The 24894-nt window shown below is 48.3% G+C and overlaps 1 protein-coding gene across 6 annotated transcripts in view; it reads right to left on the bottom strand.

Annotated features, from left to right (window-relative positions):
• Positions 1–24894, bottom strand: part of CDH13 (cadherin 13) — a 1882652-nt gene that overhangs the window by 55406 nt on the left and 1802352 nt on the right. For all 6 annotated transcript variants that reach the window (XM_068261396.1, XM_068261398.1, XM_068261397.1 and 3 more), the window contains one exon: positions 23699–23841. In XM_068261396.1, the coding sequence (XP_068117497.1) occupies positions 23699–23841 (143 nt within the window). The remainder of the gene's footprint in view (positions 1–23698; positions 23842–24894) is intronic.

Raw genomic sequence — 24894 nt, forward strand, 5'->3', positions numbered from 1 at the left:
CTGTACGAGCCCTTCGGGGTCCCCCGCCACACAGGGAGGCACCCACGTAGTCTGACACCAGTGTTAATACTAATGTTCTACTTCTCTCTGTGCTGCTCCTCCTGAAATGTCTCTGTATCTGCTGATGAGTTGCTTACTGTCATGTTGTTTCTTATGATTACTTTTTTGCTGTATTACTGCTCTCTTCTACTGTCAGTGTGTCTATGTGAACAAAGTCTAAGGTGTTCTGTGCTGCTAAAACCAATTCCGGGCATGACCCAAATCATGCTTGGCGAAATAAACGAATTCTGATTCTGATTCTGATTCTTTATTAGGAACACTATACTAATACTGGGTACGGCCTCTCTTTATTAGGAACATGCCCGTTTTTAGGGCCGTGCGGCCCGTGCCGCCACCCTGGGCGCTGTTGGGAGGGGGGCGCCGGAGCCGCAGGGAGGGCAGCCCGACCTCTCCCTCCCTCTCCCCGGGCCGCCCTCCGTGCTCCCCCTCAGATCAGTTGCAGAGTAATTAATTAGCGCAGCAGGAAGCGTACATAACTACTCACCTCCCTTCGTTCCACTGGCCGCTCAGTCGCCGCTGATCTCCTCTCGGCATAGACGCTGATATACATGCTGCTTCCTGTTTAGCCGGCAGCAGCATGTATATCAGCGTCTATACCGAGAGGAGATCAGCGGGCAGTGAGTGGCCAGTGGAACGCAGGGAGGTGAGTAGTTATGCACGCTTCCTGCTGCGCTAATTAATTACTCTGCATCTGATCTGAGGGGGGAGCACGGAGGGCGGCCCGGGGAGAGGGAGGGAGAGGTCGGGCTGCCCTCCCCGCGGCTCCGGCTCCCCCCTCCATTATGGGAGGAAGCTGCCTGTCTAACCTATATTGGGGGACACCTACCTAATCTCACCTATACTTGGGGGCAGCTACCTATCTCACCTATACTGCGGGGCACCTACCTAATCTAACCTATACTGGGGGGCACCTACCTAATCTAACCTATATTGGGAGACACCTACCTAATCTAACCTATACTGCGGGGCAGATACCTAATCTAACCTATACTGGGGGGCAGATACCTAATCTAACCTATACTGGGGGCACCTACCTAATGTAACCTATACTGGGGGGCACCTACCTATCTAACCTATACTGGGGGCACCTACCTACCTAGCCTATACAGGTGGCAACTATACTGGTTACCTATATTGCAGGCACCTACCTATCTAACCTATACTGGGGGGCGCCTACCTATCAAACCTATACTGGGGGCACTTACTTATCTAACCTGTATTGGGGGCACCTACCTACCTAACTAGCCTATACAGGTGGTATCTATACTGGCTACCTATATTGCAGGCACCTACCTAACTAACCTATACTGGGGGCACCTACCTATCTAACCTATGCTGGGGGCAACTATTCTGGCTACCTATATTAGAGGCACCCACCTAGCTAACCTGTACTAGAGCACCTATCTATCTAACTTATACCGGGGGGGCGCCTGCCTATCTAACCTATACTGGGGGCAACTATACTGGCTACCTATACTGGAGGCACCTACCTGGCTAACCTATACCGGGGGCAACTATACTGGCTCACCTGTGCCTGGCTACCTATACGGGGGGGGGGGGGGGCGCAATTTTTACACCCTCGCCCTGGGTGCATTTTAGCCTAGAAACTGCACTGATTAGGAACTCTATACTAATACTGGGTAGGGCCTCTTTTTATTAGGAACACTATACTAATACTGGGTAGGGCCTCCTTATATTAGGAACACTATACTAATACTGGGTAGGATCTCCCTTTATTAGGAACACTATACTAATACTGGGTAGGGCCTCCCTATATTAGGAACTCTATACTAATACTGGGTAGGGCCTCCCTTTATTAGGAACACTATACTAATACTGGGTAGGATCTCCCTTTATTAGGAACACTATACTAATACTGGGTAGGGCCTCTCTTTATTAGGAACACTATACTAATACTGGGTAGGGCTAGGGCCTCCCTTTATTAGGAACTTTATACTAAAGTTCCAATATTACCAGATACTATGGGCTGCATCGGAAGAACACGTCAATTTAACTGGTATTTCCAACATCGAGTTAGCACATGTTGCGCAATTAGTGCAACCCGTGTTACTTAGGTAACATGCACATTACCAAAGTAGCATCGCTACACTCGTTGCGTAGTGCACAGTACTATGATGATGTGTACGTTATCTAAGTAGTGTGGGTCAGGCTAACTGTGCGCAGTAAATTGCAGTAAACTGAGGTAGCGGTTTGCAGACTACACCCCCTATGGCTGGGTGGAAGGACTGGTATAGAGGAGGTGGAAACTCCAGCTGTTTTTTCCGGTTTTCAGTGTAAACACACAAAAAAAAGATTCTGTCATAAATAAAGTTTATTTTACATAATAAGGGCACAGCTCAGTTGTGAGATATCCGAGTAGACCTGCTTCAGGCAGGACATAGATCAATCCTTCGTCGCACAAGAAAAGCGTTGTGACTCAATCAGTAATACTAGATGAAAAGTTAATCTATGCTCACATAAGTGCAAACTCTTTGAGTGGGAAACCCAGACAGAAGGAAAAAAAAATCAGTTCAAAATAAACTTTATAACATACATCAAAAAAGTTCCCAACTCCCATTTTCAAGGTAGTCAAATATGCTGTATTATTGTACCGTGAATAAAAAAAAATGATGTTCAGTGCAGACGACACTAGTCCGTTTTGGATCTCAACAGGTTTAGATTGGAATGTGATGATAAATAGAACAGACAAAGAATTAATACATTTAATTTGAAATGCGTCCGTTTCATTTTTCAACATATTTTAACGTTAAAAGGATCTGTTGAGGTCTGAAATGAACTAGTGTTGTTGCCATTGTACATAAATTTTTATTTATATTGGGATAATGCAGCATATTTGGCTGCTCTGGAAATGGGAGTTTGGAACTTTTTTGATATATGATAATAAAGTTTACTAAGGGGACTAGTGGCAATCCCCACTATTTACTGGCAGGCGAAGGGGACTAGCTGTAATCGCTACTATCTGCTGGCAGGTGAAAAAGACTAGTAGTAATCTGCACTATATACTGGCAGGCAAAGGGGACTAGCGGTAATCCCCACTATCTGCTGGCAGGGAAAGGGAACTAGCGGTAATCCACACTATCTGCTGGCAGGGAAAGGGAACTAGCGGTAATCCCCACTATCTGCTAGCTGGTGAAAAGGACTGGCAGGCAAAGGGGACTAGCAGTAATCCCCACTATCTGCTGGCAGGCAAAAGGGACTAGCAGTAATCCCCAGTATCTGCTAGCTGGTGAAAAGGACTGGCAGGCAAAGGGGACTAACGGTAATCCCCACTATCTGCTGGCAGGCAAAGGGGACTAGAGGCAATCCCCACTATCTGCTGGCAGGCAAAGGGGACTAGCGGCAATCCCCACTATCTGCTGGCAGGCAAAAGGGACTAGCGGTAATCCCCACTATCTGCTAGCTGGTGAAAAGGACTGGCAGGCAAAGGGGACTGGCAGTAATCCCCACTATCTGCTGGCAGGCAAAAGGGACTAGCAGTAATCCCCAGTATCTGCTAGCTGGTGAAAAGGACTGGCGGGCAAAGGGGACTAACGGTAATCCCCACTATCTGCTGGAAGGCAAAGGGGACTAGCGGCAATCCCCACTATCTGCTGGCAGGCGAAGGGGACTTGCGGCAATCCCCACTATCTGCTGGCAGGCAAAGGGGACTAGCGGCAATCCCCACTATCTGCTGGCAGGCGAAGGGGACTTGCGGCAATCCCCACTATCTGCTGGCAGGCAAAGGGGACTAGCGGCAATCCCCACTATCTGCTGGCAGGCAAAGGGGACTAGCGACAATCCCCACTATCTGCTGGCAGGCAAAGGGGACTAGCGGCAATCCCCACTATCTGCTGGCAGGCAAAGGGGACTAGCGGCAATCCCCACTATCTGCTGGCAGGCAAAGGGGACTAGCGGCAATCCCCACTATCTGCTGGCAGGCAAAGGGGACTAGCGGCAATCCCCACTATCTGCTGGCAGGCAAAGGGGACTAGCGGCAATCCCCACTATCTGCTGGTAGTGTTGGGCGAACAGTGTTCGCCACTGTTCGGGTTCTGCAGAACATCACCCTGTTCGGGTGATGTTCGCGTTCGGCCGAACACCTGATGGTGTTCGGCCTTTTAAGTTCGGGTTCGCCCCGAACTACTAAATGGCCGCCGAAGAGGGCCGAACAGGGCCTCTGTTCGGCCGAACAGGGCCCTGTTTGGCCGAATACTGCCCCCCTATGGGGTCGCAGGCATAAGGGGGGAGCATGCCCCGATCGTGGGGGGGGGGGGTCGGAAATTCCCCCCACCCCCTCCGCTAGCGCTCCCCCCTCTGCCCGCTTCCCCATACAAAAGTTTCAGGAAGTACCGGTCCGGTGGTAGTGGGTGGCTGGCAGTGGGCGGCACTGTGAAGTGAGTGACTGAGGAGGAGGAGTCCGGAGAGTGACGCGTTGAGGGAGGCCGGGCAGCGGGCGGTTCAGCAGTAGTACCGTACTACTGCTGAACCGCCCGCTGCCCGGCCTCCCTCAACGCGTCACTCTCCGGACTCCTCCTCCTCAGTCACTCACTTCACAGTGCCGCCCACTGCCAGCCACCCACTACCACTGGACCGGTACTTCCTGAAACTTTTGTATGGGGAAGCGGGCAGAGGGGGGAGCGCTAGCGGAGGGGGTGGGGGGAATTTCCGACCCCCCCCCCCCCCCCGCGATCGGGGCATGCTCCCCCCTTATGCCTGCGACCCCATAGGGCCCCCAAAAGCGGGATGTTCGGGGAGTTCGGGGTTTGGCCCGAACATGCCGAACATTGCGGCCATGTTCGGCGAACTTACCCGAACATCCAGGTGTTCGCCCAACACTATCTGCTGGCAGGCAAAGGGGACTAGCGGCAATCCCCACTATCTGCTGGCAGGCAAAGGGGACTAGCGGCAATCCCCACTATCTGCTGGCAGGCAAAGGGGACTAGCAGCAATCCCCACTATCTGCTGGAAGGCAAAGGGGACTAGCGGCAATCCCAACTATCTGTTGGCAGGCAAAAGGGACTAGCAGTAATCCCCAGTATCTGCTAGCTGGTGAAAAGGACTGGCGGGCAAAGGGGACTAACGGTAATCCCCACTATCTGCTGGAAGGCAAAGGGGACTAGCGGCAATCCCCACTATCTGCTGGCAGGCGAAGGGGACTTGCGGCAATCCCCACTATCTGCTGGCAGGCAAAGGGGACTAGCGGCAATCCCCACTATCTGCTGGCAGGCGAAGGGGACTTGCGGCAATCCCCACTATCTGCTGGCAGGCAAAGGGGACTAGCGGCAATCCCCACTATCTGCTGGCAGGCAAAGGGGACTAGCGACAATCCCCACTATCTGCTGGCAGGCAAAGGGGACTAGCGGCAATCCCCACTATCTGCTGGCAGGCAAAGGGGACTAGCGGCAATCCCCACTATCTGCTGGCAGGCAAAGGGGACTAGCGGCAATCCCCACTATCTGCTGGCAGGCAAAGGGGACTAGCGGCAATCCCCACTATCTGCTGGCAGGCAAAGGGGACTAGCGGCAATCCCCACTATCTGCTGGTAGTGTTGGGCGAACAGTGTTCGCCACTGTTCGGGTTCTGCAGAACATCACCCTGTTCGGGTGATGTTCGCGTTCGGCCGAACACCTGATGGTGTTCGGCCTTTTAAGTTCGGGTTCGCCCCGAACTACTAAATGGCCGCCGAAGAGGGCCGAACAGGGCCTCTGTTCGGCCGAACAGGGCCCTGTTTGGCCGAATACTGCCCCCCTATGGGGTCGCAGGCATAAGGGGGGAGCATGCCCCGATCGTGGGGGGGGGGGTCGGAAATTCCCCCCACCCCCTCCGCTAGCGCTCCCCCCTCTGCCCGCTTCCCCATACAAAAGTTTCAGGAAGTACCGGTCCGGTGGTAGTGGGTGGCTGGCAGTGGGCGGCACTGTGAAGTGAGTGACTGAGGAGGAGGAGTCCGGAGAGTGACGCGTTGAGGGAGGCCGGGCAGCGGGCGGTTCAGCAGTAGTACCGTACTACTGCTGAACCGCCCGCTGCCCGGCCTCCCTCAACGCGTCACTCTCCGGACTCCTCCTCCTCAGTCACTCACTTCACAGTGCCGCCCACTGCCAGCCACCCACTACCACTGGACCGGTACTTCCTGAAACTTTTGTATGGGGAAGCGGGCAGAGGGGGGAGCGCTAGCGGAGGGGGTGGGGGGAATTTCCGACCCCCCCCCCCCCCCCGCGATCGGGGCATGCTCCCCCCTTATGCCTGCGACCCCATAGGGCCCCCAAAAGCGGGATGTTCGGGGAGTTCGGGGTTTGGCCCGAACATGCCGAACATTGCGGCCATGTTCGGCGAACTTACCCGAACATCCAGGTGTTCGCCCAACACTATCTGCTGGCAGGCAAAGGGGACTAGCGGCAATCCCCACTATCTGCTGGCAGGCAAAGGGGACTAGCGGCAATCCCCACTATCTGCTGGCAGGCAAAGGGGACTAGCAGCAATCCCCACTATCTGCTGGAAGGCAAAGGGGACTAGCGGCAATCCCAACTATCTGTTGGCAGGCAAAGGGGACTAGCGGTAATTCCCACTATCTGCTGGCAGGTGAAAAGAACTAGCGGCAATCCCCACTATCTGCTGCCGGACAAAGGGAACTAGCGGCAATCCCCACTATCTGCTAGCAGGTGAAAAGAACTAGCGGCAATCCCCACTATCTGCTGCCAGGCAAAAGGGGACTACCGGCAATCCCCAGTATCTGCTGGCAGGCAAAGGGGATTAGCGGCAATCCCAACTATCTGCTGCCAGGCAAAGGGGACTGGTGGCAATCCCCACTATCTGCTGGCAGGTGAAAAGAACTGGCGGCAATCCCCACTATCTGCTGGCAGGCAAAGTAGACTAGCGGTAGTCCCCATAACCTGCAGGCAGGGAAAGGGTTAGCAGAACGCTGAGCTGAAATCTCATTCATCAGTGAACATAAATAAATATACAGCGTGGCTGTGCTGTAATCATGTCTTTGTATCTCGTAATTTAGACAAGGAGGCTTTTTCAGATGGGGTAATAAGCGCTGAGGCACAGCAGCTGTATTAAACACTGATTTCATCACTTTAATTTTTAATCAAGGCTGTGTGATGACATATTAAAGTAATATTTTGCCAGCAATTTATGTGATTAGAATAGGGAAAGAGAAGCATCTGGAGCAGCGTTCTTAATTATGGCGGTGGCGAGCGTGAGATAAGGGAAGTAATTGTACCGTTATCAAACTAATTGTCTGTTTTCTACCAAAACAGGTAGAGATAGAAATGTGCCAATTACTCTGCAATCAGATGGGGCCAGGATGTGCTGTACAAACTGGGGACACAACAGGCTGCCCTCTGACTGCCCTTCATGGCTCATCTTGTAAGGGGGTTAACCTGGAAATTCCATCCAGCAAAGATATACACAATACCCACGTACAATATATCCTCACCAAAAACACATCAGACCACACCCATATATCTAGAGATGTCGCGAACCTCCGATTTTAGGTTCGCGAACCTCCGCAAAAGGTTTGGTTCGCGAACCGCAATAGACTTCAATGGGGAGGCGAACTTTGAAAATTTAAAAAAATTCTACCGGCTGGAAAACTGATAGAAAACATGTTTCTAGAGCTCTAATACCTGGAGGCACACCTGATTGAAATACACTTCACTGCTGGAGGACCCGCCCTCCCTCCTCCAAGCAAGGTCCTTATACAATTTGACTCAGTTGTCTGCCTACACTAATTAGTTATGGGACAGCTGCTATGGAGATTATAATTAGCCTCTTGTGGGTCCCCACCTCCCTCTTCCCACCTCCCTGCTGATCCTGTGTCTCTAATACTTTTAGCCACAGCCCCTGAACAAGCATGCAGATCAGGTGCTCTGACTGAAGTCAGACTGGATTAGCTGCATGCTTGTTTCAGGGTGTGATTCAGCCACTATTGCACTGGTATTGTTTACAGGAAACATCCATATCACTCTCAGTTAAGGTTCCCTTTAAGCAACCTAATGTTTCTATTGCATTGAGCATAAGTGGTAAATTTTAGGCCAGCTTCAGTTACTACTGTAGTGGTACAGTGGTTAGGGTGACTTGCCCACCACACAGTGAGATCTGGGTTTGATTCCCAGCCATGGTATGATGTAAACTGGTTTTTATAATCGTATAATTCCCTGGCAGATGAGACCCTCCTCCCTCCGGTAGGAGGAAGGAGGGAATAGGTAGAAGGGTAGAAGGGTAGGAGGGAGGTGGGAGGAGGGGACCCACAAGAGGCTAATTAAAATCTCCCTAGCAGAGTGTGTAGCAGCTGTCCCATAACTAATTAGTGTAGGCAGAGAACTGAGTCAAATGGTATAAGGACCTTGCTTGAGGGTGGGCGGGCTTACAGCAGTGAGACCAGTGTGTTTGGCAATAATGTGTCTGCTGACAGTGATATGGAGGGTCAAAGTTTTGCTCAATAGAGCATTATGGGGCGAATCGAACTTCCGCAAAAGTTCGCCTGATGCAGGCGAACACGAACCCCCAAAGTTCGCCTGGAACCGTTCGCAGGCGAACCGTTCGCGACATCTCTACATATATCACACATTCAGCCATTTTCCTGCAGGCCACGTCCAGCTCAACTAAAATGACCAGTGATGGTATTAATGGCAAAGGCTTTGTACAGCAGCCTCACAAGTACCATTGCTTTATTAGCAAATAAATATGAAAGCCTCCTTAGAACTCTCACTGTAGAGTGTGGCCGGGTGCGTCTTTAATGAACGATATGCAGTCTCTCACTGTGAGATGACCATTTGTGCTCCATTTTGTCAGTGTTGGGAGAGGAGGTTGTTTTGGTTGCAGTTTTCACCGTTGCTAACAGCAGGGCCGGGCAGAGGTAGGAGAGGCTCCAGCCTCAGGGCGCAGTGTAGGAGGGGGCGCACAACTCACTCAGCTATCATTCTCCTATTGTATTTAAAGAGGGAAATATGAAAAGGGGATAAATGGCAGTGACTGCAAGCCAGATAACTAGAGAATAAGGTGTTGGGGGCCCTAGGGTGCCTCTTAGTCTAATAGCAATCAGTGTGTGATGGATGGGGTGGGAGGGATGGAGGGGTGCACTTTGGAGTCTCAGCCTAGGGTGCTGGAGGACCTTGTCCCAGCTCTGACTAACAGTAAATCAGTCATTAAGTCTTAAAGGGACTCCGAGCAGTGCAGAAACTATGGAAAGATGCATATCATTTTAAAGCTCTCTTTCTCCTCTTTCCAATGATATATAAACCACCACCTACGTCTTTTAGTTTTCGCTATTTTCACGATTGAAATTGCCGCGGCCGCGAAAATAGAGAAAACTAAAAGGTGTAGGGCAACGATTTAGGTGTCGTCAGAAAGAGGAGAAAGAGAGCTTTAAAATGATATCCATCAAGCCATAGTTATATTGTATTACACAGGACGACACTTTCCCCAGTGTCAGCAGCTCCATTCTGCTGAATGCAGCTGCTGACTTTGACAAAAAGTCGCCCTGTGTAATACAATATAACTATGGAAAGATGGATATCATTTTAAAGCTCTCTTTCTCCTCTTTCTGACGACACCTAAATCGTTGCCCTACGCCTTTTAGTTTTCTCTATTTTCGTGATCGAAATCGCGGCCGCGGCAATTTCAATCGTGAAAATAGCGAAAACTAAAAGGCGTAGGGTGGCGGTTTATATATCATTGGAAAGAGGAGAAAGAGAGCTTTAAAATGATGTGCATCTTTCCATAGTTTCTGCACTGCTCGGAGTCCCTTTAAATAGGCCATGACTAGAAATTGGTATAATTTTCTAATTTCCATGTAAATTTATAGTGGTTTGAAAATACTGTAAGTCCAATCAAGGCAAATAGTTGCTGACCAATAAGCTGACAGCTGCTTAATTGAACAGCAGTTACTAGGCAGGCAAATCAGTTTTGCAAACTTGAAGTGAAGTCAATGCAAATGACTTCTGCGGTTACTCCCTATACATGCTATCATTGCCAAATTTGCTATATATGTTAGGGAAAATACAGTAAAACTCCAAGGGATCAGGAAAAGTACTGTAGTTTACTATGTCAGAACTGGCCATTCATTTTAGATTTATACATATGCATTTGCTGGGACCTGAGGACTGAGTTTACTATATCCAGACCAGAGGTTTACTATAACTACAAGACCTCATAGTTTTTGAGAAAAACAGGAAACTGCAGGCTCAATGTCAGTCCTTTTTCTGGGGATCGCTGTAAATCTGCAATACTGCTGCATAAGGATCCCTGCCAAGTATATATATTATTTACTGTTACTTTTAGTGTTCAAATTCGACAATGTGTTTTTTGAAACCCGAATAGTACGTGCGTTTCATTTAACTCCGCAACGTCCTCCATACAGCTTGGGAGAAGGAAACATAGAAGTGATATGTAAGCATCTGTCCTGTTGTTTCCTGCTGAATGCGTGTTCGGGTTCTGAACCACACATTGCCGAATTCCAACAGCAACACTATTTACTGTAATTAAAGGAATGCCGTAGCCCCAACCCCCAGCTAATATAGCCATAATCCGGAGACGAGACTGTGTGGGGCTCTTCGACCGTAACTACTGTACTATATAACAGCCTGTCTGAGCCATGACATGAGGGGGTTTTGCAGTGTTGCTTTTAAAAATGCTGTTTTCGAGAAAATATTTGTAAAAAAAATACATTGGGCCTGATTCACAAAGCTTTTCTGTTAAAATCTCTCCTTACTTATTAACTCACAATTTATCTCTCCTTAACTGACTTAACTCATGATTTACATCTCCTTATCTATTTATCTCATGAATTATCTCTCCTTATTTGTTTATCTCATGCATTAGCACTCCTTACAGTTAACCTGCCTGGCGTTTTTTGCAATTTTTTTTTTAAATATATCATGTAGCTAGCTACATGATTCCCCCCTCCCTGCGGCGTCCCTCCCACCCCTCCGATCCCCGCCGGCGCAATCACCCATCCGGAAATCCCGTTCTGAACAGGATTTCCAGGAGGGCTTCCCCCGTCGCCATGACGACGCACGTCATGACGTCATCGACGTCGGCGACGTCGTGACCTCACAGGGAGACCTGATCCACCCCTCAGCGCTGCCTGGCACTGATTGGCCAGGCAGCGCACGGGGTCTCGCCTGGGGAGGCCTGCATCGCGGCGGGTAGCGGCGGATCTACGGCGGCGATTGGTGCTTGCTGCGTATTTTTTTAAAAAAAATATTCAAATCGGCCCAGCGGGGCCTGAGCGGTGACCTCCGGCGTCTCTGGACGAGCCTAGCTCGTCCAGAACGCTAGGGAGGTTAAAGGGAACCAGAGAGGAAGCACCCTCATGTATTTTACAATATATCAGTGCGAACATCACAGTAAACACCTATACCGCTCTCGGTTTCATTCTTCTCCGCTAAATCTGCCTGTTTTCAGCCCTGATAAGAATCCCTGACTTAGCATTCAGTCTAGCTTTTCCTGGAATGATTATAGCTGAGTCAGTCTTCTGTGATGTCTTTTCAAGCCCAAGTCCAATAGCTCTGCTTTGCTGCTATTTATCCATGAAGCAGTAAAAAAGAGCCACAAGGGGGCAGGCTTGGGCTTGAAAAAACATCACAGAAGACTGACTCAGCTATAATCATTCTGGGAAAAGCTAGACTGAATGCTCAGTCAGGGATTCTTATCAGGGCTGATAACAGGCAGATTTAGCAGAGAAGAATGAAATAGAGAGCAGCGTAGGTGTTTACTGTGATGTTCCCACTGATATATTGTAAAATAGATGAGGGTGCTTCATCTCTGGTTCTCTTCAAGGGCTGATTCACACTACAAGAGTTTTTTAAACGCTAGAGATTTTAAAAGCTCTTGCTAATGCAATCCTATGGGGAATTTTTACAAAATCACATCGCTCTAGTGTGAACACACACATAGGATAACATTAGCAGGAGCTTTTAAAATCACAAAACTCAAAGTGCTTGTAGTGTGAATTAGCCCTAAGGTGAAAAATAAGTAACCTTTGTGAACCAATATGGAAAATTTGCGAAAAACAAAATAATGCAAATTTTACTGCAAAAATTTGTGGGAAATGCATAAATTAGTTATTTTACCACAAAAATTAGCAAAAATAAATAAATAAAAGGTCACAAACTTATCTCTAAATTATTTCTGATGGTATTTTTGCTCGGAAATTGAATTTTACATTATTTTCGCAAAAATGTTTCGCTTATCACTGCCTTTACCACAACCCCCCCCCCCCCCCTTTTTTTTTTTTTTTACTTGTTCTCACTATTCCTAACATACCTGGCAAATTTGGTGCTGAATGCTGATAGCATACATGAGGGCTTTGCAATTAATAGCAGAAGTCGACGCCTTTGACTGCACTGCAAAAGCCAGATTGAAAAATTTGGTCCAAAATGGCCGTCAATTTCACCAGAATTTTGGGAAGTAAATTAAGCTGATCTGCAACTCTGACATAAGGAAGAACAATATGAAAGATCAAAGTCATTTAAGTGTACCAGAGACAATAAAAAATAAGTTTTATACATACCCGGGGCTTCCTCCAGCAACATGCGCACAGATCGCCGTCCTCAGTCTTCTCCGTCTTCTGTACCGGGTCGTCTCGTAACTTTGGCCAGTCGTGGCAGTCTGCACTAGAGTAGTGCGCTCTATGTATCTCTCCAGAAAGAGACGGCTGCCGGAGAGGTACGTAGGGAGCGCACTTCTCTTGCGCAGACTGGCAGCCACTGGCAAAAGTTACAGGACCCGGTACCTGCTATACAGGTTATCCCTTGTGTGTACAGTAGCCTCTGACCTGCAAGCGATCTGCCAGGCGGAGCGATAGACGATCCTGTTGTGCACCTGCTTGCTTCTCCCAACACGTGACATCACGCATGAGCTGCTTCATCGGCAACCCTGCCCTCCCCTCCCCCACATTGCAACAGAATGCACCGTCAGCTGTACAGCTGACTTCATGTCTGTACAGTGTTGACCCAGCGATCAGGGGTGCTCGGATACCCCTTTTCAAAATCTGAATTGATCCGGATACCCGGATATCCGAATCCAAACTTTCAGATATCCGCGTTCATGCGGATTTCCGAACGCATTATCCGGGCGGATTCGGATATCCAAATAGAAAAACCGGAAGTGGGCTTTAAAATGCTTCTAAATGTTTTTTAGGGTAAATGAGGCATGTAGCATCATGTTTTTGTAAAGGGAAACACTAATTGATTATGTGGGGACTTAAAATCCCCCCCCCCCCCCCAAAAGAAAAAAATATTGGCTGTCAATTGACATCAGGACTAGGTTCCAGACAGCGGTCGTGCAGCCCACATTGTGCCCAAAGTCCAACCGCACAACTGGGACATGACAGTTTTCAGCCAAGACACCTCCCAAAAAATTACGCAGCAATTGTGTTTTGGATTAAATATAGGTGGTATCAGTGGCCTGTGGCAGCCTGGCGGTGGGAGCTGCACAGGCAGCAGGAGCCGGGCAATGCAGCAGCAGGTGTAACGTGAGCCAGGAGCATGCCAGACGTGGCACTTGTCACATGTCACTTGGCACGTGTCACGTGCCAAGTGACATGTGCTAAGTGTCACGTGCCAATTGACAAGTGCAGAGTGACAGTCAGACAGCAGAGGAGAAGACACTAGTGCATACTAACTGTCACACTGGCACTGCTCACAGCACAGCAGTTCTGTAGAAAGCTAACACAGTAGTACTACTACTCTAACAACTACTCGCACTGACTGCAGTATTCCTAATCCCTAACCTAACTATACTGTAGCTAGCTAAGGCTAATAACTGGCCAGCAGGCAGCAGCTGGCCTGGCCTGTGCACAGCTCACACAGACACATAGCAGCTGCAGCAGCCCTGCAGCATAGTACACACTCTGACTGTCACACAATGAGATCAAGCTAATTAACATTACAAGAATAGTGTAGTAATAGTGAAGGGGTTAATCACTGAACAGCTTTAGGTTTATCACTGTGTACAACACTTGCTAGGCCAGCAGCACTGGAGCATGTCTCTGTGAGCATTCAGCAAGCTAGGACAATATGTCTCATCATGGCAGCCCTCCTTATTATACAGGGGCTGGCCAGGGTTCCTCTCTGTGATTGGTTGCTAGGGCTTCTGCTGGGTGCCCTCTGATTGGCTCAATGAGGTCAGGTGGGGCTGGCCAAGGTTCCCTTCAGTGATTGGTTGCTAGGGCTTCTGCTGGGAGCCCTCTGATTGGCTCAATGATGTCATCTCCTTAGTTACAGTATTCGGATCCGGATATCCGCCAGATATCTGGTATGCGACCAAATATTTGCAGATGGCTATCCGGATTTCCACAGAAATCCGGAAACTTGAAACAAAATCGGATAGCTGAAAAAAGTTTGGATATCCGGAATCCGGATGAGCAGCCCTGTCAGTGATGTCGCCGGAGGCATCCGATCCTGATCCCTGACGGGTAATATCAGTCACAGGTGGGTACAGACCTTTAGAGATCAGCAACTTTTTCATTCAGCAGTTTGTTAGATTTGTCTGCTTCCTCCTTTCCAGGCTGTGCATAAAAATACATCATTACAGTAATCAAACCTCAACAGGCCAGGCAAACCCCACCCACATCCAGGCAGCAGACAGTGATGTCACCAGTTACTAGAGTTGGGCCGAACCTCCGATTTTAGGTTCGCGAACCTGGTTCGCGAACTTCCGCGGAAGGTTCGGTTCGCGTTAAAGTTCGCGAACCGCAATAGACTTCAATAGGGATGCGAACTTTGAAAAAAAAAAATAATTATGCTGGCCACAAAAGTGATGGAAAAGATGTTTCAAGGGGTCTAACACCTGGAGGGGGGCATGGCGGAGTGGGATACATGCCAAAAGTCCCGGGGAAAAATCTGGATTTGACGCAAAGCAGCGTTTTAAGGGCAGAAATCACATTGAATGCTAAATGACAGGCCTAAAGTGCTTTCAAACATCTTGCATGTGTATACATCAATCAGGTAGTGTAATTAAGGTACTGCTTCACACTGACACACCAAACTCACCGTGTAACGCACCGCAAACAGCTGTTTGTGTAGTGACGGCCGTGCTGGACTGGTGCGCACCATGGCGAGAGTGCAGGTTTTGGTATACAGGTATACAGGAACAGGTATACAGGAACAGGTATACAGTGGCGGGTCCACTGAACAGAACAGGTATGCAGTGGCGGGTTCACTGAACAGGTATACAGTGGCGGGTCCACTGAACAGAACAGGTATGCAGTGGCGGGTCCACTGAACAGAACAGGTATGCAGTGGCGGGTTCACTGAACAGGTATACAGTGGCGGGTTCACTGAACAGGTATACAGTGGCGGGTTCACTGAACAGAACAGGTATGCAGTGGCGGGTTCACTAAACAGAACAGGTATACAGTGGCGGGTTCACAGAACAGGTATGCAGTGGCAGGTTCACTGAACACAACAGGTATGCAGTGGCAGGTTCACTGAACACAACAGGTATGCAGTGGCGGGTTCACTGAACAGGTATACAGTGGCGGGTTCACTAAACAGAACAGGTATACAGTGGCGGGTTCACTAAACAGAACAGGTATACAGTGGCGGGTTCACAGAACAGGTATGCAGTGGCAGGTTCACTGAACACAACAGGTATGCAGTGGCAGGTTCACTGAACACAACAGGTATGCAGTGGCGGGTTCACTGAACAGGTATACAGTGGCGGGTTCACTAAACAGAACAGGTATACAGTGGCGGGTTCACTAAACAGAACAGGTATACAGTGGCGGGTTCACAGAACAGGTATGCAGTGGCAGGTTCACTGAACACATCAGGTATGCAGTGGCGGGTTCACTGAACAGGTATACAGTGGCGGGTCCACTGAACAGAACAGGTATGCAGTGGCAGGTTCACTGAACAGGTATGCAGTGGTGGGTTCACAGCACAGGTATGCAGTGGTGGGTTCACAGCACAGGTATGCAGTGGTGGGTTCAATGAACAGGTATGCAGTGGTGGGTTCACAGCACAGGTATGCAGTGGTGGGTTCACAGCACAGGTATGCAGTGGTGGGTTCACAGCACAGGTATGCAGTGGTGGGTTCACAGCACAGGTATGCAGTGGTGGGTTCACAGAACAGGTATGCAGCCAGACAGGAACAAGTTAAGCCTAACTAATCTTTCCCTGAGAGACAGTCTGCAGCAGCTCGCCCTACTCTCACTAACGCAGGCAGCACACGAGTGACCGTAATGGCCGCCGCTGCCTGCCTTATATAAGGGGGGGTGGGGCTCCAGGGGCTAGTGTAGCCTAATTGGCTACACTGGGCCTGCTGACTGTGATGTAGAGGGTCAAAGTTGACCCATGTGCATTATGGGGCGAACCGAACTTCCGCAAAGGTTCGCCTGCGGGACGCGAACGCGAACCACTGAAGTTCGCATGGAACCGTTTGCAGGCGAACCGTTCGGCCCAACTCTACCAGTTACCATATAAACAGAAAGAGTCTCTACTGTTTACTACAACAACCACTTCTTAGATTATAAAAAAGCAGACAAACCCCTCATACAACTAGGCAGCATGTTTCTATGGTCACGCTGCTTGCAACGCAGGTGGCCATAGCGACGCACAGTACTGCAGTGCTATACGGTTGTCCCTAATGCGGTTCATTTACAATGAATGGAATTGCAATACAGATGCGCATAAATGCATGCAACCATGCATTATGATTCCGTTGTGAATCGCAACGCATGGATGGGGACATCGGTCTATGCACTTATGTCCTTGCAGATCCCATTGTACTGTCGAAAACACAGCCATAATCGCACAGGTGGAAATGAGGCCTTAATACCAATTTCAGCACCAAACAGCATAATGTGCAGTGGGCCTCCCACAAACCCTAATTGCGTATAATGTTTCACCCTCTAATCAACATAATTAGGTAGCCTTTCCTCAAACATAATTGAGCAGAGTAAAACAAGTAGTTATGTAATGTTCCGCCGTCAACATAATTAAGCAGTGTTTTCCCTCAAGAAAACACAATGTGGCACAGAGATCACAATCCTCTTCCTGTACTTGGCTATCAGCCCAACATAAAATGATATCTTTAAATACCACGAAATCACAGAGCAGTCTCTGTGTAACCACTAAAATGTGATTTCACTTTTTATTATTAATCTTTATTTATATAGCGCGAACATATTACGCAGCACTGTACAACAGACGGGGAGATAGTACAACATTAAACAATGTTCCTCAGAGACCGCGTTAAATAATGATGCACAAAGCCAAAACGATGCTTTAGGAACAAGTCAGAGCCTGCAATGGCCGCTGAAGTTGGGCAAAGCATGCTGGGAGATTTCCCAAGAGAAACGAAGAGCTGCCGGCGCTCTGACTTGATTTCATCAGCTTGAATTCAGCTCCCAGAAACCGTAGATTGAGGTCAGACTCTTCCAGGGGAGCATTACAAAAACTATTGATGAAGATGGCTGTAGCATACAGCGATGGGCTACGTCACGCCAATACAGCCACGCCGCCGGAGATATTTCTATGCAAATAACAGACAGCATCTACAAAACACACACAAGTCTTCCAATGCCAAGCATGACCCCAGCAAAATTACTTGACATCGACTCGAATTAATGATTCCGCAGAGAGTTAAGCCAAAAATACGATGAGAGCCCTTCAAAGTCCTAAAGCAGAACAACAAACATGATTGCAGTGGCCGGGGATGACTTTGTACAGGAAATATGCTTGTGCTACAGATACACGGTGAGCCCCTCGCCTGATATGGCCAGAGGTCTACTCTCCGGTGCAGACTGTGTATAGCAAGCATACTTGTACTGCAGGTACATGGTGAACCCCTCTCAGGGCACATCTGGCTACCTATATTGGAGCACATCTGGATTTATACTATAATGGGAGGGGGGGGCATCTGCTACCTATACTGAGGGCTAGATAATACTGGGGGCACATCTGGTTACCAATGCTGGCCATGCATATCTGCTATCTGTACTGGTTACCTATTGGAGAGGATACTGAATACTGGGCACACATCTGCTAACAATACTCCGGATACATCTGCTACCTATACTGAGGGGCACTGCCTAATACTAGAGTCTTATTGGTCGCATATACTTAATACAGGGGGCACATCTGGCTACCTATACTTGGGGGAAGGAGGGGGGTCTACTTCTTATACTAAGGGCCTCCCCAAAACAGGGGGCATATCCAGGGCCGGTTCTAGATTTTTTTGCTGCCTGTGTCAAACTTGCAAGGATACACCCCCCCCCCTTATTTTGAAGAAGAAAAAAAAGACCCTCATTAGGTAGGTAGCCAGGTATAGGTGCCCCCAGTATAGGTGTATAGGTAGTTGGGAATAGTTGGCCCCAGTACAGATCAGCCAGGTATAGCTGCCCCAGTATAGGTGCCATAAGTATAGGGTATCCTGGTATAGGTGCCTTGTGTATAGGTTAGCCAGGTATAGTTGACCCTAGTATAGGAAGCCAGGTATAGGGAGCCAAGTATAGGTGCCCCCAGTATAGGTAGCCAGGCATAATTGGCCCCAGTATATAGGTAGCCAGGTATAGTTGCGACCCGTATAGGTCAGACAATAGGTGCCTCCAGTAAAGGAAGCCAGGCATCGTTGCCTCCAGTGTATAGGTAGCAAGGTAAAAGTGCCTCCGGTAAAGGTCAGCCAGTTATAGATGCCTGTATTATAAGCTAGCTAGTTATAGTTGCCCCCAGTAGGTAGCCGACTCCACTCTTTGAAGAGTGGAGTCAGTCTCTGTCCACTTACCCCCTCCAGTCCTGGCGACGGCTGAGTGGCTTGTAGTTTCAAGCCTGTAACCAGTGGGCTGGTTCCTCCCCTCATTCTGGTGGTGTTCTAAGCGCAAGTTGGGCGGGCGGCAGGCAGCTCCATTCTTCTTCTGGTCCGGACTTCCGTCTTCTGCCTCCGCCCACTGTCCCCATAATCATTATGACACCACTGATGAGGACAGTGGGCAGAGGCAGAAGATGGAAGTCCAGACTGGAAGAAAAGTGAAGCTGCCTGCCCTCCATGCATGCGGGAGGGTGGTTGTTCCTTCGCGTTCTGGTGGCAGAGCGGTGAAGGGCGGGTGGCAGGCAGCTTCACTCTTCCTCTGGACTTCTGTCTTCTGCCTCCGCCCGCCATCATCATCAGTATGTGCAGGGTGGGCACTGGACAGGTAGCGTCCAGGCAGACAGTAGCCAGGCGAATGGAACGGGCGGCGGACAGACGGGTGGTGGCAGCAGGCCAGGCAATGCCACTCACTTCTGGTTTCTGCCTGGCACACCTCCAGACTTCCGCCTCCTGAAAAAGGTGCATCAGTCCGCTTCATGAGCGGCCCGGGCCTGGGCACATCCGCTACCAATACAGAATAGGGGGTACACATCTGCCTAATACTGCGGGAAAATGTTCTACCTATATTGGTGGAAACTGCCCAAAACTGAGGGCTTATTGGTCACAGATGCTAAGGATGGTGGGGGCTAATTAATTCTGGTGGCACATCTGGTTACCTATCCTGTGGGGGGGGATGTACTGGTTGGGCTATCATCTGCTACCTGTACTGAGGGTCTACATAATGGGGGGGGGGGGATCTGACTACCTATATGGGATGGGGGGCACATTTAAATCTGTACTAAGGAGACTAATACTGGGCATATCTAAATACCTATACTGTGGAGAGACATCTGCTACCTATACTGGCAGGGAGTATGTATACTGGGGGCATATTTGGCTACCTATACTGGGAGGGACTACCTATACTGAGGGCACATCTGGCTACCTAATACTCATATTTAGAGGCATACCTGGCTACCTAACACCTGCCACTATAAAGAACTGGTGGCACTGGGAAGTTTGTGAAAGCTCAGTCTGGTCTCATATCTGCTTGTGTGTGATGTGTGAATTGCATGTCCTGCCATGTAACTCTTGTCATTAGATTCCATCAGTTTCCCTTCAGTTTTATAGTATGAGGAAAAGTTTTTTTTCTATAATCGGCAGAAAAATATATAGGTGAGATGACAATCTCTTATTTCCATATTCCACCTGCCATGTTGAGTGACCATAAATCTCAGATTAGTTATGACACAAGAGCTGTCCCAGCAAAACATGCTCCTAAAGACCAGGGGTCTTAACGCCTCTAGAAGCTTTAAGGTGGCCATACATCAGGCGACTTGGCAGACGATCGACCATCCAATTCAATTGTTATAATCGAATTGGATGAAAATCTGTGCTGCCAAGTGAATGCCTGACCGAAAATGCAACCAATTTCGGGGACGAAAATTGGACGCATTCTTGATCATGCATGCTGCAAGATGTTGCTCAATGAGGTGCACGCCATTAATGGCGTGCAATCTCCCGATGATCGAAACAAAACCGCCCGATGCTGTCTCCCCTAATGTTAATGCCCCCCCCCCCCCCCGTGCAAAATGTATACATTACCTGTCCGTGGCCTCCGCTTGTCCCTCTACTGGTCCGGGCACATTCTCCTCTCCATACACACATGCCCCATGTGGTTTCCTAGTAAGGGTGTGCGTGTGATGTCACACACACACACACATGTCCTTACTAGGAAACCACTTGGGGTGCGCGTGTATGCAGAGGAGGCCGTGGAGAGGTAATGTATGCACTTTATACGGGGCACCAGGTGGACATTGACATTAGGGGAGACGGACATATGTAGCGCGCAAGGCTGGTTCCTGAAAGATTTCATGCTGAAATTGATCGGGAATCGGCCTGGTGTATGGGCAGCTGACAGATCTCTCTCATCACATTCGATAAGAGAGAGCGTTGTCTCTTGGTTGAATCTGCCCATACATCGCTAGAGGTATGGATACCTTGACTGGCTTCAAAAAGATCCTTATCTGAGGTGTACACAGACTGTGACCAGAGAGACAAACTGAAACACAGAAAATGTATATTTCTCCATATTTCAAGCCTTCAGAAAAATGCTAGCTGAATAATCTTTTCCAAAGTTGTTGGGCTCATGCTGACACGCGGTCCGGGAAATTCCCACACAAAACAGAGATTCCCACGCTGAGATATTAAGTATCATAATCATATCTTATATCTGTGGACTCTTGGTGCCCCCCGAATGCAGGGGTACAGGCCGTTTGTTGGTAGGACTGGTGAGTGGAATAATTGTGTTCTGCCCCATTTTTTCTCTTCTGTAAGGGAGTTGGTCTTTTTCCTCCTTCAGGGAAGGCCTCAGCTCTTATGTCAACCCCTCCCTTCAGGACGAGGTATTTAATGCTGGGTACACACTGAGATTTTCTGGCAGATTTACTGTCAGATCGATTATTTCCAACATGTCCGATCTGATTTCCCGACTGTTTTCCGTTCACTCCTATTGGAAATCAGATCGGAAATATTGGAAATAATTGATACGACAGTAAATCTGCAAGAAAATCTCATAGTGTGCACCTAGCAATTAGAGTTTGTTACACTCAGATCTCAGGGTCCATTGTGCTTTGTCTATTACCCTATATACTCGAGTACAAGTTTAGAACTTTAGGTCTGAGTCGCTAAATAGAAGTATAGGGGTCGACTTATACGCGAGTCACTGGCAACACTGAGCACACTGACTAATGTGTGTACTGTATTTGACATTCCCATCTGCAGCAATTTACCCTGTGGTAAGTGACACTGTCTTGATGAAAGTTCTGGCCACAACAATTAACAAGGAAAGGGGCAGAGGGAAACATACTGGGCTACAAGAGGGGGAGTGAATAATTGCTGCACTTGGGGGCCTGAAGGAGGTATTGGCTGCACTTAAAGGAGAACTGTAGTGAGAGGTATATGGAGGCTGCCATATTGATTTCCTTTTAAGCTATACCAGTTGCCTGGCAGCCCTGCTGATCTATTTGGCTTCAGTAGTGTGAATCACACCAGAAACAAGCATGCAGCTAATCTTGTCAGATCTTACAAAAATGTCAAACATCGCATCTGCTGCATGCTTGTTCAGGGTCTAGGGCTAAAATTATTGGAGGCAGAGGATCTGCAGGATAGCCAGGTAACTGGTATTGCTTAAAAGAAAATCAATATGGTAGCCTCCATATACCTTTCACTACAGTTCTCCTTTAAGGGGCAGGAGGCGGTAATGGCTGCAATACTGTATGCCATGCAGTCATTAACCTGGGCTCCAAGTGCAGCTGTTAATTCTTTCTGGTCCCAAGTGCAGCCATTAACTTTGCTGTGTAGACTTATACTTGAGTCAATAAAGCATTCCAGCTTAAAGTGGAACGAAACACAGCATTTCTTCTTTGCTCTAAAAGATTATTTACAGCATATAATATACTAACACATTTTTTTTTAGTAAAACAGCATTCAAAGGTTTAGATCACAGGACTGATTTTTTCTTCTGCAGGGGCAACCTCATCTGAACTGGTGATAACCTTATCTTGTGTTTACATTCTTCACTTGATACAATTTAGTAAACAATCTCTGACTGTGCAGAAACGTCTGCTAATGAGTCCTAAACTGAAACCATGCTCAGAAATCCTTACTGGGTGCATTTACAATAGAAATTTAACAGTTATGAATAAAATGCACCAGCAGCTTTCAAAGTAAATAAACTGAACGTTGGGAACTTATAATTTGTAAATTAATAATAATACATGTGCACAAAAGCAAATATGATAATTGTATGCGTTATAAAAAGTAGGAAAACACCTTTTATGGAATATTTTGTCAGAGTTTAAAACCGCTTTAAGAGGGTTGAATATTGGAGTCGACTTATACATGAGGTTGACTTGTATTCCAGTATCAACGGTATCTGTTGTCAAAATACCACCCGGCAGGCTGGCAGGGCACTGGCCACAAATCATCATGGGCACAACAACCAATCTTAAACATTTACTGTGCTCACAGTGGATTCGCCTCCAGAAGTCTATAGTGAATGAGACCTGTATGGCAACCGTGGCCTAGTACGACAGAATTGGAGGGTGTTTGTCACACACATACACTGTGCGGGTCTAGTTAAAAATGGCGCCAGACATAGTTTTTATAAAAATGGCGCCTCATAGGAAATCATTGTAGAATGTTTTTTATCGTTTCTGACTGTTAAAAAATGGCGCCGTTGTCCTAAACGATATTTTTCGTTTATGTTTTTGCTTTTTGCATCTCACTAATGCCCTTCCCTCCCTCCCTGCAGAGTGCGAGCGGTGCGTTAGATATGAGAAGACTCACCGGGATCCGTCATGCCAGCGATGACAGCTTCTCTCCCTGCAGCGCTCCCAGCGTCATCTCCTAGGTAACAGCGTGTCTCCTCACTGTGACGCGCCTGCACGTACTGGCGGCGGCGCGTCACAGTAAGGAGACACGCTGTTACCTAGTAGATGATGCTCGGCGCGCTGCGGGGAGAGAAGCGGACATTGCAGACATGTCAAGTCCCGTTGAGTCTTCTCATACGAACGTTCCGCTCGCACTCTGCAGGGAGGGAGGCAGGCTACATGTCGCCGCTGATCTGAGGTCTCCTATTATGGTACCCAGCCTGCACTAGCCACCCAGCCTGCACCTAAAACGAAAAAAAAAAAACATAAAACGATATTTTTCGTTTAGAAGACATTTTCGTTCACTGTCTGGCGCCATTATTTGGCCGGCGCCATTTTTAACGGACCCGACACTGTGCACTCCTATACTGCACACACACCTATTGTACACACACATCGGCACTCACCATTGTCTATGGCTAGGATCAGAGCGGTGTATGTGTTGTTGTGGACGAATGCGGATTCCCGATCGAGCGGAGACGTGGTGTTGACCGTCCCATTTAGCGGATTGATGTAGAGCCAGCCAGCATCATCTCGCAGCATGGAGAACCTATAACGACAAAGCATGTATGTTCAGATATAGAGTAACATAACATACAGAACTCTATATCCAGAACCAGCACATACTACCAGCAATCTGAATGCCAAAACACATCCTGATCCATATCAGTCTCTATTCTCTATTACCCAATGCAAGTGTAAGGCGCACACCTGGGAATGGGCACTACACACTACCCAATCCTGGGCAAAACTAGAAAACAAATTACAGCTGCTCCAACCTAGTTTACACCTTATGTGGCTGCAGTACAGGGGGCAACACAATACAAAAAAACTATCAACAAGTCTGCAAAATTACCCGAGTCTGAAATAATTACACACAAATATAAGTTACATATGTGTGAAAATACATGGGAAGCTGCAGTGCCTCACTGAGGTCATGTCTAGAACTTCAGTCCTATTCTACACTGAAAACATCCAAACTATGGAAATGGAGATTAATGGTGTTCTCAATGCTGAGAAATAAAGGCAGATACTTATCTATAATGCAATACCATCAGAGAGGTGTATGATTGGCCCCAAATGTATTCTGCAGCAGGACAACGACCCAAAACATGCAGCCAAAGTCATTAAAGGAGTTATCAGGGAAAATACAACAAATGAGCTTTACTCACCTGGGGCTTTCTCCAGCCCCTTGCAGCCGACTGTCCCACGCTGTCACCTACGCTCCCCGCCGCTGTCCCTCTCTTGCTGCACGGTGCAGAGGCCGACCGCGGGGTTGGCCTAACTGCGCCTGCGCGAATCGCCAAATCTGATGGCAGCCCTGTCCATGCAGCTGTTATTGTCATGTTAGTGGCTGCATAGTGTACCGGTTAAGGGCTCTGCCTCTGACACAGGTGACCCAGGTGCTTTGAGTCCACCAGGAAATAAAGTGCAATATAAATCTTCTTTTTGCACTCTATAGGCTTGAATCACTAAACTGTGATAACTCAAATATCACACGTTATGAAAAGATATCACACCTTATCATAATTACCACGTCTTATCAGATCAGCATAGCGAGCTCTACGAACCCTCAGGGGCACAGGGCAGGACGAGTGCCATT

This window comes from Hyperolius riggenbachi, chromosome 11 (genome assembly GCF_040937935.1).
Source record: "Hyperolius riggenbachi isolate aHypRig1 chromosome 11, aHypRig1.pri, whole genome shotgun sequence".
NCBI classification, from domain to species: Eukaryota; Metazoa; Chordata; class Amphibia; order Anura; family Hyperoliidae; genus Hyperolius; species Hyperolius riggenbachi.